The sequence below is a fragment of the Colobus angolensis genome, unplaced genomic scaffold, assembly GCF_000951035.1.
Source record: "Colobus angolensis palliatus isolate OR3802 unplaced genomic scaffold, Cang.pa_1.0 Scaffold289, whole genome shotgun sequence".
Lineage (NCBI taxonomy): Eukaryota > Metazoa > Chordata > Mammalia > Primates > Cercopithecidae > Colobus > Colobus angolensis.
The window spans coordinates 512,880-525,953 of NW_012116143.1; the positions used below are offsets into that span (position 1 = coordinate 512,880).

At 40.0% G+C, this 13,074-nt stretch overlaps 1 protein-coding gene across 8 annotated transcripts in view; it reads left to right on the forward strand.

Annotated features, from left to right (window-relative positions):
* TNIK (TRAF2 and NCK interacting kinase) overlaps nucleotides 1–13,074 on the forward strand; it is a 415,617-nt gene that overhangs the window by 353,284 nt on the left and 49,259 nt on the right. For all 8 annotated transcript variants that reach the window (XM_011948978.1, XM_011948979.1, XM_011948982.1 and 5 more), the window contains one exon: nucleotides 10,550–10,713. In XM_011948978.1, coding sequence (XP_011804368.1) covers nucleotides 10,550–10,713 — 164 coding nt within the window. The remainder of the gene's footprint in view (nucleotides 1–10,549; nucleotides 10,714–13,074) is intronic.

Sequence of the window (13,074 nt, forward strand, 5' to 3'; positions counted from 1 at the left end):
TTTTCAGAGAAATCAGTATTCAATGGGGGGCTCATGAATTAATGGGCACAACCCAGAAACCAATCAGATGTACCTTAGCTGACAGTTTTTAAAATCTGAGAGTAAAATTGCAAATTATCAATCTGGTTGTAATGCCCTAAACCATTACTTCAGAGACCACTTTATAGAGTCAACAGAACAAAATGACCTGTTATGGCCTGTTTCGAGGTGATTTTTAGCATCAGTTCAAGAAACCTGCCCTGGAAACCATTGAGACATTACAAAGCAATTACCACGGAAATAGTGACCATCTTCAGAGCTTCTCTAGCTTAGCAGTTATAGAAGAACTAGCTCTTATGAGGAAGTTGCCTCTTTGGCATTACGAATGTCACTGAAATACAGTTATGCTTCCACTCTTGCTGTGTTCTCCTTCGAGAATTTCCTCTCAATAATGTACATTCCTATAGTCAGGAAGTTGCATCCACTTCCACTGGTTGGTATAGAGGTCTCAAGAAGCTGGAAAGTAAATAGTATCTTTACAGTGTCTGAACAGATTTCTTGTGGTAACAGATGCTGTTTGCTGTTACAGTTCATCAAGCTTCCCTCAGATTTTTCATGAATACATCACTTTTTAGGATCAACTGAAATAGCAAATGGCCTCTGCTGAGGCTATAAAAAGGATGTGATTGGGCAGGCTGTTTTCTTCTTCATTGTGTTCATAATAAAAGGACCCTCCTTTGCTAGTAAGAGAGAATGACTGGAAATGAAGCTTATGATTACATGCACATACTTTAAAATATGGAATGCTTTAAATCATAAAGCTTTAATTTTCCTCTTCAAGTGAAAAGCCTTAGGGAAGGTGTCAGCCCAGCAATAACATGAAACTATGCTAAGAACATGAATCCCTTTAGGGCAAAGATGCTAGCCCATTCTGTGTGGAATTACCAGTTGCAAGAGGCTCTGAATGAGCCATTTTTTTCCAGTGACTTGTCAGATTCACACTGAGCTCGCGTTGCTAAGCAGCTAAGCAGCGCTGAGGAAGACTAGAGCCACTGTGACCAGGCAGCCAAAGGAATGTTAGTGCTGGATCGCCAGCCTGAACTTTATCAGTGCCCCTCTTCAAGCAGTGATAAATCCCCAATTATCAGTGCTGCTGTTTCCTTTGAATTCTGCCCCTGGGGCTCTGTTCATTGGATCAGTTGCTTAGAATTTTAGTTTCTTTAGATCAAGTATTATTTCAACTTTAAGTATTTTTCCTTCTGTCAACCAAAAAGAGAGAAAATTACCATTGTATAGTCAAATAAAAAGCCGTTTTCATTCCCTCTGAAGTGCTATTTTAATGACATTAAGGCCTAAGATAATTGGTATTTGATGGTCAGTGGCTTACAAAATAATGAGCCTTTCCTCTTGGAACCACTTGTATATTATACTTTATCCAAAGAATGCTGACTTTGTGAGAGACAGCTAACATTTTTCTACTTAGAGAGGAAGGGATGAAGTGAGCTAAGAGGTCACAGTTACTCACCTACAATGAAAGTCAGAGATTGGGGGTTGGGGGTGAAGAAACCTCTTCTCTGCATGTAGGACAGTCCTACAGAACACCCCTTTTTATGCTATCATGTATCGCCATGTGACCAACATTTAAGATGTAAATCAGATTTGCAGCCCTAGATTGGATTGCATTTTTAAAAGCTTCAAGATTTGGTTTATTTACTGTGAGAGCCGTATCTTTAGTTCACCTTTGCTGCACAATATAATCACAAGTTGAGTGACCTGAAAAAATAACAGTTTAATAGTTCTCACGATGCTGTGGGTTGCCTAAGGAGTTCTGCTGCTCTCACCTGGGCTCACTTGTGCAGTTGCACTGAGCGGATGGGTCTGCTGCACCTCTTGCTCCACGTGGTCTTTCATTCTGGGCTTCTTTACCCTTTGGTGACTTCAGAAGAGCATTTCAAGAGAGAAAGTTCCAGTGCACAAATACTTTTGAAGCCTTTGCTTGCATCATCTTTGCTGATAACCCATTAGCCATCACAAGTCACTTGGCTGAGCCCTGAGTCAGTATGGAAAGGAGCTCCACCGGGGCAGGGACACTGGGAGATGTGATTTGCCAGGGGCCATTACTGTGACACAGACCTCTCCTACTCTCTGCTGGTCCTAATGAAGTCCTTATAGTTCTTTTCGTGCCATTTGTCAGATGACCACCCATCCATATAGCCTCTTTAAAAGGTGTTGCTTTTAAATAACCTGTCCTTTACAGTGCTTCTCAGCTTTCCTGTACTTGGTCAATATTCTGTTTTTCCTCCTAGTCTTTTCTTTAAAGTGATTCCCAAGGGTGACTAGAAAATTAGCAAAGTTAAAATGGATTCCAGTAAAAATTACACAGCTAATAAAGGACAGATTCAGGATGTTGTGTTACTATCATTTTTTAATTCATTTGCTAAATTCAGCAAATATATACTGAAGCTGCATGTGGCCCTGGGACCCAGTGACTCAAACCAAAACTGCCTGACTCTAGGGCCAAGGGGTCATAATACACCTGCTGCTCTTTGGGACTGCAGGTACCAGTAGGGGCAAAATTGTATTTCTTGCATCACTTTCTTATTTTGCTTTGAAGTAAATATGTGCATTAACTAAAAGAGGCAGACCTCTCTCTTCCGTGGCAAACTTAGGGACCATAAGTTTAAGGTAACATGTTTCAACCCAAAAGGAACCTGGACCCCCAAGTCACCCACTTAGAGAACCATCAAAGGAGACCAGTTCTACCTGTATATATTATGATGTGACTGAGAAATAAACCACTGTTGTGCTAAATCAATTTTTAAAACAAAGAAAAACAAGGCAGAGCCTAATGGTTAAGAAGCTCAGTTTTTGCTTCCTGCACTTAGTAGTAATGAACTCAAGTTACTAGGTGCAAGATGTTTTATAGTAACTGCAGAATATGTGATTTTTTTTGATAATTTGGGACACAATATGTTTAAATCAGTAAACTACTTAGTACCCTGAAGAGAAGACTCTTGAATTAAAATCATCAGTATGCAAGGGTGTACCTGTAACTTGAGGACAAAAATTAAAGCTTTTACTATTTTGAATATCCTTCCTTCTCCCCAAAATAACTCCCTATTATGTCACTCTTCCACTGTTGGTAGGCACCATACCAAATCCAAAGAGCTCTGTGGAGAATTTTTTTTTTTGTGAGACAGAGTCTCACTCTGTTACCCAGGCTAGAGTGCAGTGGCGTGATCTTGGCTCACTGCAACCTCCACTTCCCAGGTTCAGGCGATTCTTCTGCCTCAGCCTCCCAAGTAGCTGGGACTACAGGCACCTGCCACCATGCCCAGCTAGTTTTTTGTATTTTTAGTAGAGATGGGGTTTCACCATGTTAGCCAGGATGATCTCGATCTCCTGACTTTGTGATCTGCTGGCCTTTGGCCTCCCAAAGTGCTGGGATTACAGGCGTGAGCCACCGCACCCCACCAGAGAACATATTTTTAACGATATACATTATTGAGCAGGTACGGCTGTGCAGGCATCAGCTGGTCAAAAAAGTGTTATTGGGCAATGCCTGCAGTTCCCTGCCTTCTGCCTGATTCAGGGCAATTTATTATTTATTTCTGTATTTAATGAACATCTCTGGAGCACACATACACATATGTCTCATATATATGTATTTACTAATTTAAACAATGTAACAACTCTGTGAGGTGTTGACTATAATCACCATCATTTTACAAGGAGAAATTGAAATTAACATGTGTCCAAGGTGACAAAAGTAGTAAGTGGTAGAGCCAAGATTTGAGCTGATAGCCTTGCACCAAAGTCTACATTCTTGAGCACCATTCTGTGCTAATTTGTTTGGCACAGCTTGGGTGCTGCTTGCTTTGCTGCCTCATTTTCCCAAGGCAAAAGAGCTCCTGATTTGTTGACTGACACAGCCCCATTTTGTCCCCACCTTTCTCACCATGTGCTTTAGTGAGTCTGTTAACACCTCTTCTTGATCTTATTGGTATTTACCCTTATGTTGCGATATTTACTACCTTTTCAAAGTTGTTGTCCCATGAGACCCATTTATATTGCAAACACTTCCCTTCTGGAGCTAGAACTAGTGTCATCACATGCTTTTGATCGTTCCCTTCCTAGATGGCTAAAGTCTGGGAGATAACACAGTCACCCTGACCCCATGCAACTGTTCCTTGTCCTTCCTTCTCATGCATATGTAGCTGGGAATTGCTCAGACTGCAATATCAATAGGCAATTCTCACCTGCTATGTAAACTCACAGATGCCTTATGCTGTGAAGGTGATCAGTTAAGTTCAAATCAAAATTTGATTTGACCATTTTAAAATAGTATTTTTAAAAATCAGCCACTTTCATACTTAACATTGATATATGTATGCTTTTTAAAGCAAATTAAAATTTCATCAATTACATTCTGAATATGAAAAGATTCAAATTAAGACAGAAATACCCAGTCCAACCCAATGACTAAATGATTAATTTCAAAAACTAATTCTGTGTCCCATCCCAAACTTATTTTCTTATGGCTCATTTCTTCTCATTGGCTGTGTCATCAAAGAACAAAATAAAGTGAAATTTGGCAGTCAGCCAGTTAATTAAAGACTTGGCCCAAGTATTTGGGCCACAAAATTACTTTGTAATCCCAATTTTCTGTTTTGACTTTCTATGATTCAACTGAATGGAATAATTGCCACATTTTCACTTTACTGTGAGTTTTATAGACCTAGCAGCGTTATCTGCAGGATGGCAAATGCCTGAACTAAAAGTTAGCATTTAAAGAAATCCATTTGGATGTTTTCAGGTTTTTACACATTCGGATCTGAATAGGCTCAGCTCAGATGTGAACAAGGGATATCTATTATTTCATGGGATTCTTCTGAAATTGATCCTCTTAAGAGCATTTATCTCAGACCCCACAGCCCCAAGACCAGATCATTTAATACATAATAAAGGAGATAAAAATGTGAACAGCATGACATTTTCTCAGACTACTCATGTTTTACCAAAGAAAAAGGTAGAAAAGGCATTGTAAAGTTTTCCCTATTTCTATGTGTGGTAACATAGAGACTAAATACTTCTTTCAGTCTCCAGCAGCAAAAATAGCAACCGATTAAGATCAGCACCCACACTAGTTAGCTCTGGTGAGGAGAACTTGTACTAATGAGACCCTGGTCAGAGATTTAATGCCCATGGTATCCAATTAGCTTCACACAGGAAGAGACTCTGAGCCCAGTGGGGACGTAGGCTTATCCCAGCTGCTTCTGCTAATGCCCATGCTCTTTTTTACACGGGACATCCCTGCCCAGGCCTCATTATCTGACTTGGCAGCAGCCTCCTAAACTGGTCTGCCTGCCTCTCTCCTGGTCAGTCGTTCATATGTACCATGGGAGGTACACATTCTCCTCTAGGCTTTAAAGGCCATTGTTATACAACTCGCCCTTTTCCTCTGATCACTCCACTCTCCCAGTGTTTCCTAACTCAGATTTGGCACTTGATTTGACCGGTGTCCTCTCTGCACCCATATGCATCAGGAAAAACAACCTAGCCTTGTGTCTGCTCCGACTGTTCCCCAGCCTTCCTGCTCCAACCCCGGTCAAGTTCTTTCTCCTTCATGATACTGCCGTCGACCATTCCAGTCTGCACTAATTGTTCCCCAGACGCCAACAATACTTAGTCTCTTCCACACACAACATACAGTTTTGCCATGCTCCCTATTGTCTCCTCTGCATGAATCTCATCTCCATGATTATGTTGTAACTTGACTATATGCCCTGTGGCCCATGCTTCTCCTCCATCCCTCATCCCGGTCCAGTAAGTTTCATAAAAGTGGTGCTTAACACAAAGGTTTTGGCTAAATAATCAAAGGAATGCTACATTAGAACAAGTAGCTCTATTCTGCTACCACACCACAACCACCAGGGAAGAAAACTCAGAGCATTTGTCACCAGCTACCCTCCTCTCGAGAGATTTTTTTTAATCTTTTTGTAATACAAAGAACACTGCCATTCCACAAAATGAGAGCAACTCCAAGAAACCTTAACATGCTCATCATTCTTAAATCTGTAATATAGTTGGTGAGCAGTACATTTTTTAGAGCAAATATTTTTGGATTTAATTATGCATAATAATTTTTTACAACTATTGTTTAATAAAAGAGGGCAGTGTGGAAGAATTTGCTATTTGAGAATTAAAAGAGATGAGATTGTTTATTTTAAAAAATGAAAAATTTGAAATGTAGATTATTTCAGAGGTATTACACATTTATCATTTTAGACATTTTCTAAATGAAGGGTATTTCCAGTATGGAGCCGAATCTATTTTAGTCAATTAGATATAAACAATTGTCATAAAAATAGTTACTTCACAAAGGAATGCCATTAAAATATCAAGAATTTTGGAAGTTTTTCTTAAGTTTACAAGTGATCACTCTGCAACTGATTTTGCAGTTAAGTTGACTTAGCAACCCCTTTACCACAAGAGTTTCAAAGATAATATTGTTAGGGTCTACATTTATATGATCAAATTAATGAATCATGGAACATATTTATTTTTACATGTTTTCTGCTGCATTTTCCCACAGTCACTATCTATTTCTACTCAATCAAATGTTTTTGACAGATACATTACCACAAAGCAAGATTCTTGAGTTTTCGGAAAGAAATTAATTTGGTTTAATTGCTACTTCTAAAGTTGCCATTGTGACTGGGTTATTGGTAGACTAAACTAATAGTGTCTCAAAGGAAGGGGTCATATCCAAACGTATGGGAGAAATGTCTAACATCCAACACAGTACAGAGTACCTGATACATACTTGGTACTCTTAAACTGGGCAAAGTGAAAGCATAAAATTACATTTTAATGTAATATATCACAGCATTAAAATCATAGCTGTATGGTAAATGTTAACAAATTCTGTTTGAGGAACTGAAGATGTTAGAAACAGAGAGGAAGCTGACATCAGATGTTTCTCTTCTCAGCATCTGGATGGCAATAGATTTGAGCTCTGAGTTTCAGGTCTCCCTAAATTATCCATACCCAGCATTGTGTAAATCTAACAGAAAAATAAAAAAGCCTATGAGTTATAAACTTTAAAGGAAGAGATTTATTGAAGCCTTGAGAATGCTGCTTCTTTTTTTAAACAAAAATCATAAAATCCTCAGCAGCTGCCTCCCACTACCACTGCTTAGATGTCCCCTCTTTGGGTACAGCTTCCCTCATGGCCAAAATTGGCCTAGGTGGTCCTGTCTCATGCTTCCATATGGCTCTGTGCTCACCACAGGCAAAGCATGTTGAAATGGGCTGTGTGTATCCAGCTAAGCTCACAGAGGGCACAAGCTGTGTCTTGTTCATTATCATATCTCGAATGCCTGACCCAGTGCCTAGTATAGAGTAACTGAGTGAATGAATACTGCTTTTTTGGTGGCGGTAAAGATATGAAGACAAATATAGTAATATATTTTTTAAATGGGGGTAGTAGCCTACCAACAAATTTGGTCTTGAATTAGCTTTCCTTTTTTTTTTTTTTTGAGACAGAGTCTTCCTCTGTCTCCTAGGCTGGAGTGCAGTGGCACGATCTTGGCTCACTGCAAGCTCCGCCTCCCAAGTTCATATCATCCTCCTGCCTCAGCCTCCCGAGTAGCTGGGACTACAGGCACTCACCACCAGGCCCGACTAATTTTTTTGTATTTTTAGTAGAGACGGGATTTCACCATGTTAGCCAGGATGGTCTTGATCTCCTGATCTTGTGATCTGCCTGCCTCGGCCTCCCAAAGTGCTGGGATTACAGGCGTGAGCCACCGTGCCTGGCCAAATTAGCATTTTATAATAAATATCAAAAAACCATCTTCCCTTCGGTAATAGCCTAAGTATATAAAGACTTCCTGCAAGAAGATAATAAAAAAATACAAAGACTCCACAGGCTACATGAACAAAGGACGTAATTAAGCATTCACAGAAGAGAAATTACAAATGGCAAATAAATATGAATAAAAATTCTTCTACTTCAGTAACTTTTTAAAACTGTACTTAAATAATGAGATACAATTTAGCATAAAACCTTGTATAGAGTGAAATGGACCATCACATTTACTTCAGTGAAAATTTGTCATACCTTTATATACTCATACACACATATGCACACACACAAGCACACACCCCAAACTTACGCCTTTTCACCAAAGAATTCTAACCTCAGGAAATAGAAATGTGATTGGCTATTTGTGTGCAGGGAGATTATTGTCTCACTGTTATGTGTCACAGCAATGTATTGGAAGCACCTTAATATTTAACAGTCGAGAAATGGTCAAGGTAACTCATCTATATAATAGACAATTGATGAAGCTATTACACAGCATAAGAATATGCTCACTATGCAGTTAAGGGAAAAGAGCAAGATGTAAAACAATACACACTGTGCTTCCATATATAAAAAAGAAAAAAAACTGAATATGCAGTATGCTTCTATAGATACAAAAGAAAAAAAAAAAACCAGCAACTCTCATTCTATTCTTTGTTTCTATGAGTTTGATGTTTGTAGATTCCACGCATAAGGGAGTAAATAGTACAGTAGTAAAATATAGTTGAGCATCTCCTGGTGCAGAGATTATGTGTGTTGCTTCCTTATTTCTTCCCTTTTAATATTTTTCAAGTTTTTTTACAATGAGCACAGAAAAAAATGTTTATAAGAAAGCCTTCTTTGAAGATTCATCATCCAGAGCTAGTACTTTTAATGTGATGAACAAGAGTTCATCCTGTCCACATCCAGTAGCTGATCAGGAAATCTACAGAGGAAGGCATGACTATCATCTTCTGTTGACCCCTTCCTCTCAAGGTCTTATAAGTGCTGTTTTTATTTCCTTGCACTGGGGACTGGACTATGCTTATGTCTACCAATGGCAAGATCTTGTCCCCCCTAGCTTTACTGAGGCATAATTGACAAATAAAAAGTATATCTACACAGTGTTCATCATGATGTTTTGATATATGTATATACTGTGAAGTGATTACTAAAATCAAGTTAATCAATATATCTATCACCTTACATAGTTATCATTTTTTGTGATAACATTTAAGGTCTACTCTCTTTGCAGTTTTCAAGTAGATGTTATTATTATCTGTAGTCAACATGGTGTACAGATTTCCAAAAGTTACGCATGCTGTCCAACTGAAACTGTAACCTTTGACCAACATCTTCCCATTCTCTCTCCTTCCTAGAGCCCCTGGCAACTATCATTCTACTCTCTGTTTCTATGAGTTGGTTGGGTGTTTGTAGATTCCACATATAAGTGAGATCATGTAGTATTTGTCTTTTTGAGAGACAGATATATCACATTTTCTTTATCTATTCATTCATTAGTGGACATTTAGGTTGATTCCATATTGTGGCTACTGTGAATAGGGCAGCACTAAGCACGGGAGTACAGCTACCTCTTCAATATACTGATGTCATTTCCTTTGGATATATACCCAGAAGTGGAATCGCTGGATCCTATGATAATTCTATTTTTAGTCTTTTGCAGAACCTTCATACTGTTTTCCATACTGGCTGTACTGTTTTACATTCTCACCAACAGGGTACAGGGGTTCCCTCCTCTCTGCATCCTCACCAACACTAATTATCTTTTGTCTTTAGAATAGCCATTCTAATTGGTATGAGGTGATAGCTCATTGTGGTTTGGTGAGGTTTTTAAATTTTTTTATGTTTTTATTTTTTGAGACGTGGTCTCACTCTGTTGCCCAGGCTGGAGTGCAGTAGCATGATCATGGCTCACTGCAGCCTTGACCTCCTGGGGTCAAGTGAGCCTCCCACCTCAGCCTCTCATTTAAGTGGGATGACAGGCACATGCCACTATGCCCAGCTAATTTCTTGTAGAGATGGGATCTTACTATGTTGCCCGGGCTGGTCTTGAACTCCTGGCCTCAAGTGATCCTCCTACCTCAGCCTCCCAAAGTGCTGGAGTTATAGGTGAGGGCCACTGTGCCTGGCTCATTGTGGTTTTAATTTGCATTTCCTGATGATTAGTGATGTTGAGCATTTTTTTCTTTTTTTTTTTTTTTTTTAGACGGTGTCTGGCTCTGTCTCCCAGGCTGGAGCACAGTGGCCGGATCTCAGCTCACGGCAAGCTCCGCCTCCCGGGTTTACGCCATTCTCCTGCCTCAGCCTCCCGAGTAGCTGGGACTACAGGCGCCCGCCACCTCGCCCGGCTAGTTTTTTATATTTTTAGTAGAGACGGGGTTTCACCGTGTTAGCCAGGATGGTCTCGATCTCCTGACCTCGTGATCTGCCCGTCTCGGCCTCCCAAAGTGCTGGGATTACAGGCTTGAGCCACCGCGCCCGGCCGCTGAGCATTTTTTTCATATTCCTATTGGCTATGTGCATGTCTCGTTTTAAAAAATGTCTATTCAGGTCCTTTCCTCATTTTTAATTGGGTTATTCGTTTTCTTGCTATTGAGCTGTTTGAGTTCCTTATATATTTTGGGTATTAAACCTTATCAGATATGTGATCTGCAAAACTGGCAAGGTCTGTGTAACCAGTGTGCTCTGCCACTCACACAGCAACCCTGATCTCCGGAGAACTGAGCCCATCTTGGAGAGTCCTTTGCAGAGGACCAGCAGTGGCAGTTCCTCCAGCTCCAGCACACCCAGCTCCCAGCCCAGCTCCCAAGGAGGCTCCCAGCCTGGATCACAAGCTGGATCCAGTGAACGCACCAGAGTTCGAGGTAAAACTTTCTCTTACCTTCACCTGGCAATACTGCCTGGGAGGAAAGCTGTGGACGGGGAAAAAAAGGTTAGTTACTTCCTGACTCTAGTCCAGGCATGGCCACCACTGCCCTCAACTGCTCTCAACCTCAGTCTCCTCAGGGGAGTGGGCCACTGTCCCTAATTGTGTGTGTGCCATCAGTATGGACAAAATCCTTTCTTATGTCAGATACTAGTGTTTTCCAGGGAGATCACCAAATATCAGACTTACTTGAAAATACAGTCACTTACCAGTCACCTGAATTTCTGTTTCTGTTTGATTGCCAGTTTTCAGAGTTTCAAGTACCCGCAAATGTCCTGTACCCATTGCACCAATTGTCCTGTTTAGTATTCTGAACATAGTTCATAAACATAGTTCAGAATACCATGTATTTCTCAAAATGAAATTCAATGAAAACTAATGTAGAATACACTTGAAGGAAGGAATAAAATCTTTGACTTAAAAAACATATTTAGGCTGGGCGCGGTGGCTCACGCCTGCAATCCCAGCACATTGGGAAGCCGAGGCACGCAGATCACCTAAGGTCGGGAGTTCCAAGACCAGCCTTACCAATATGGAGAAACCCCATCGATACTAAAAATACAAAAACTTAGTCGGGCGTGGTGGCACATGCCTGTAATCTCAGCTACTTGGGAGGCTGAGGCAGGAGAATCGCTTGAACCCAGGAGGCGGAGGTTGCGGTGAACCAAGATCACACCATTGCACTCCAGCCTGGACAACAAGAATGAAACTCCTTCTTCAAAAAAAAAAAAAAAAAAATGACTCCTCTGGTTATTCCTATTAGGTAAAAATTAGCCTCTCTAAATATTTAATTCAAATTATTCATCATTGTTTAGTTTCCATTAATGGGGAAGCTTATGAAAAACATTATTATTGTCCAAGTGATGATACATAAGAATACATTGTTTCTAGCTAGCCAAAATTCACTCTTTTTGAATCTACTTCTTCAGAAGATAATTTATTATTAATTCCAAGTGAAGGACCAGTACTTTAATTGCAATTTGACAAACATTAATGTACTTACAAGTTTCTCTGATGAAAGCCTGATGAGAACCTTCATTTCTTCTTTCTTTCTTAGACTCTTTATTACATACCACCTCCTAATACTCTCAGTTTATCTCCTAATACCCTTTCAGGGTTTTAAATAAATCACTGTATTTCCATTTTAAAAAGCTTGATATCTAACATGTGATTGATGTTCATATCTCTGAATTGGGATATGGACTGGTCAACAGCTGCCTCTATATGCATTCTTCTGATCAGTGGCACATCTCAGAGATACTTACTGTATGTCTTTGTTGCCTTGATCCAAATACAAATTTCCTTAATTTAGAAAACTACCAGGTGTAGTGGCTTATGCCTGTAGTCCTAGGTACGCGGAAGGCCGAGGTGGAAGAATTGCTTAAGCTCAGGAGTTCAAGTCTGCAGTGAGCTATGATGGCCCCACTGCACTCCAGGCTGGGTGACAGAGCCCTGTCTCTAAAAAACATAAAGGAAAGAAAGAGAACAGCCATTCTCTTACCTTTTTTCTATTTATAGGCAACTTCATATTCTTAGAGCAAATGTTTAAATAAACCAAACTTAAACACATACCATTTTAATTCTGTGATCTGGTTCAGGCTTACTTTTTATTTCTTTCAGCCCTTTGTTCTTCCGGATTAAAAGCGCTCTTGTATCCCCAGTATGTCCCTGCCCAAGAAAGACTCCTTTTTAAAAAATAAAAACAACCTCTCTTACCCTAAATTGCATCTTCTCTACCTGTAAGCTCCTAGACCCCAGAGAGGCTATTCACTCTGCAGCTGTCGGGGTCCACCTTGCTCTGTACCTCCAGTCTAGGGCCCTTCTCCTGTAACAACCTCCTTCCTGCCCTCACCTCATTCTTTTATTTTTAAACAGCTGAGACCACTCCCATCCCCAATTAAAAACCATCCCACCAAATAAAGTAAGTTTCTTTTTTTTTCCCTCACAAAATTTCAACAAAATAACCTATCCTGGTTGGACAGATGATAAAAGAAGAAAACAAGCATAGAACCTTAGAGGCTCATTTAGCATAGTGACCGAGAATAGGACTTTCAGAAATCAGAACTCCAGCTCTGTCTATAATTTCAGTGTGACCTCAGGACAGGTGTGTCATCTTTGTAAATCTGTGTTCTGTAAAATAGGAAAATAATGCCACATCATTGGGTGGGAGTGAGGATTAAATGAGATAATTGAATAGAAAGCATTTAGCACTATGCCTGACACATAAGAAGTCAGGCTCTAGTCATAAGAAGTCATAAGAAAAAACGGCAGCAAAAGCCAAAATTGACAAATGGGATCT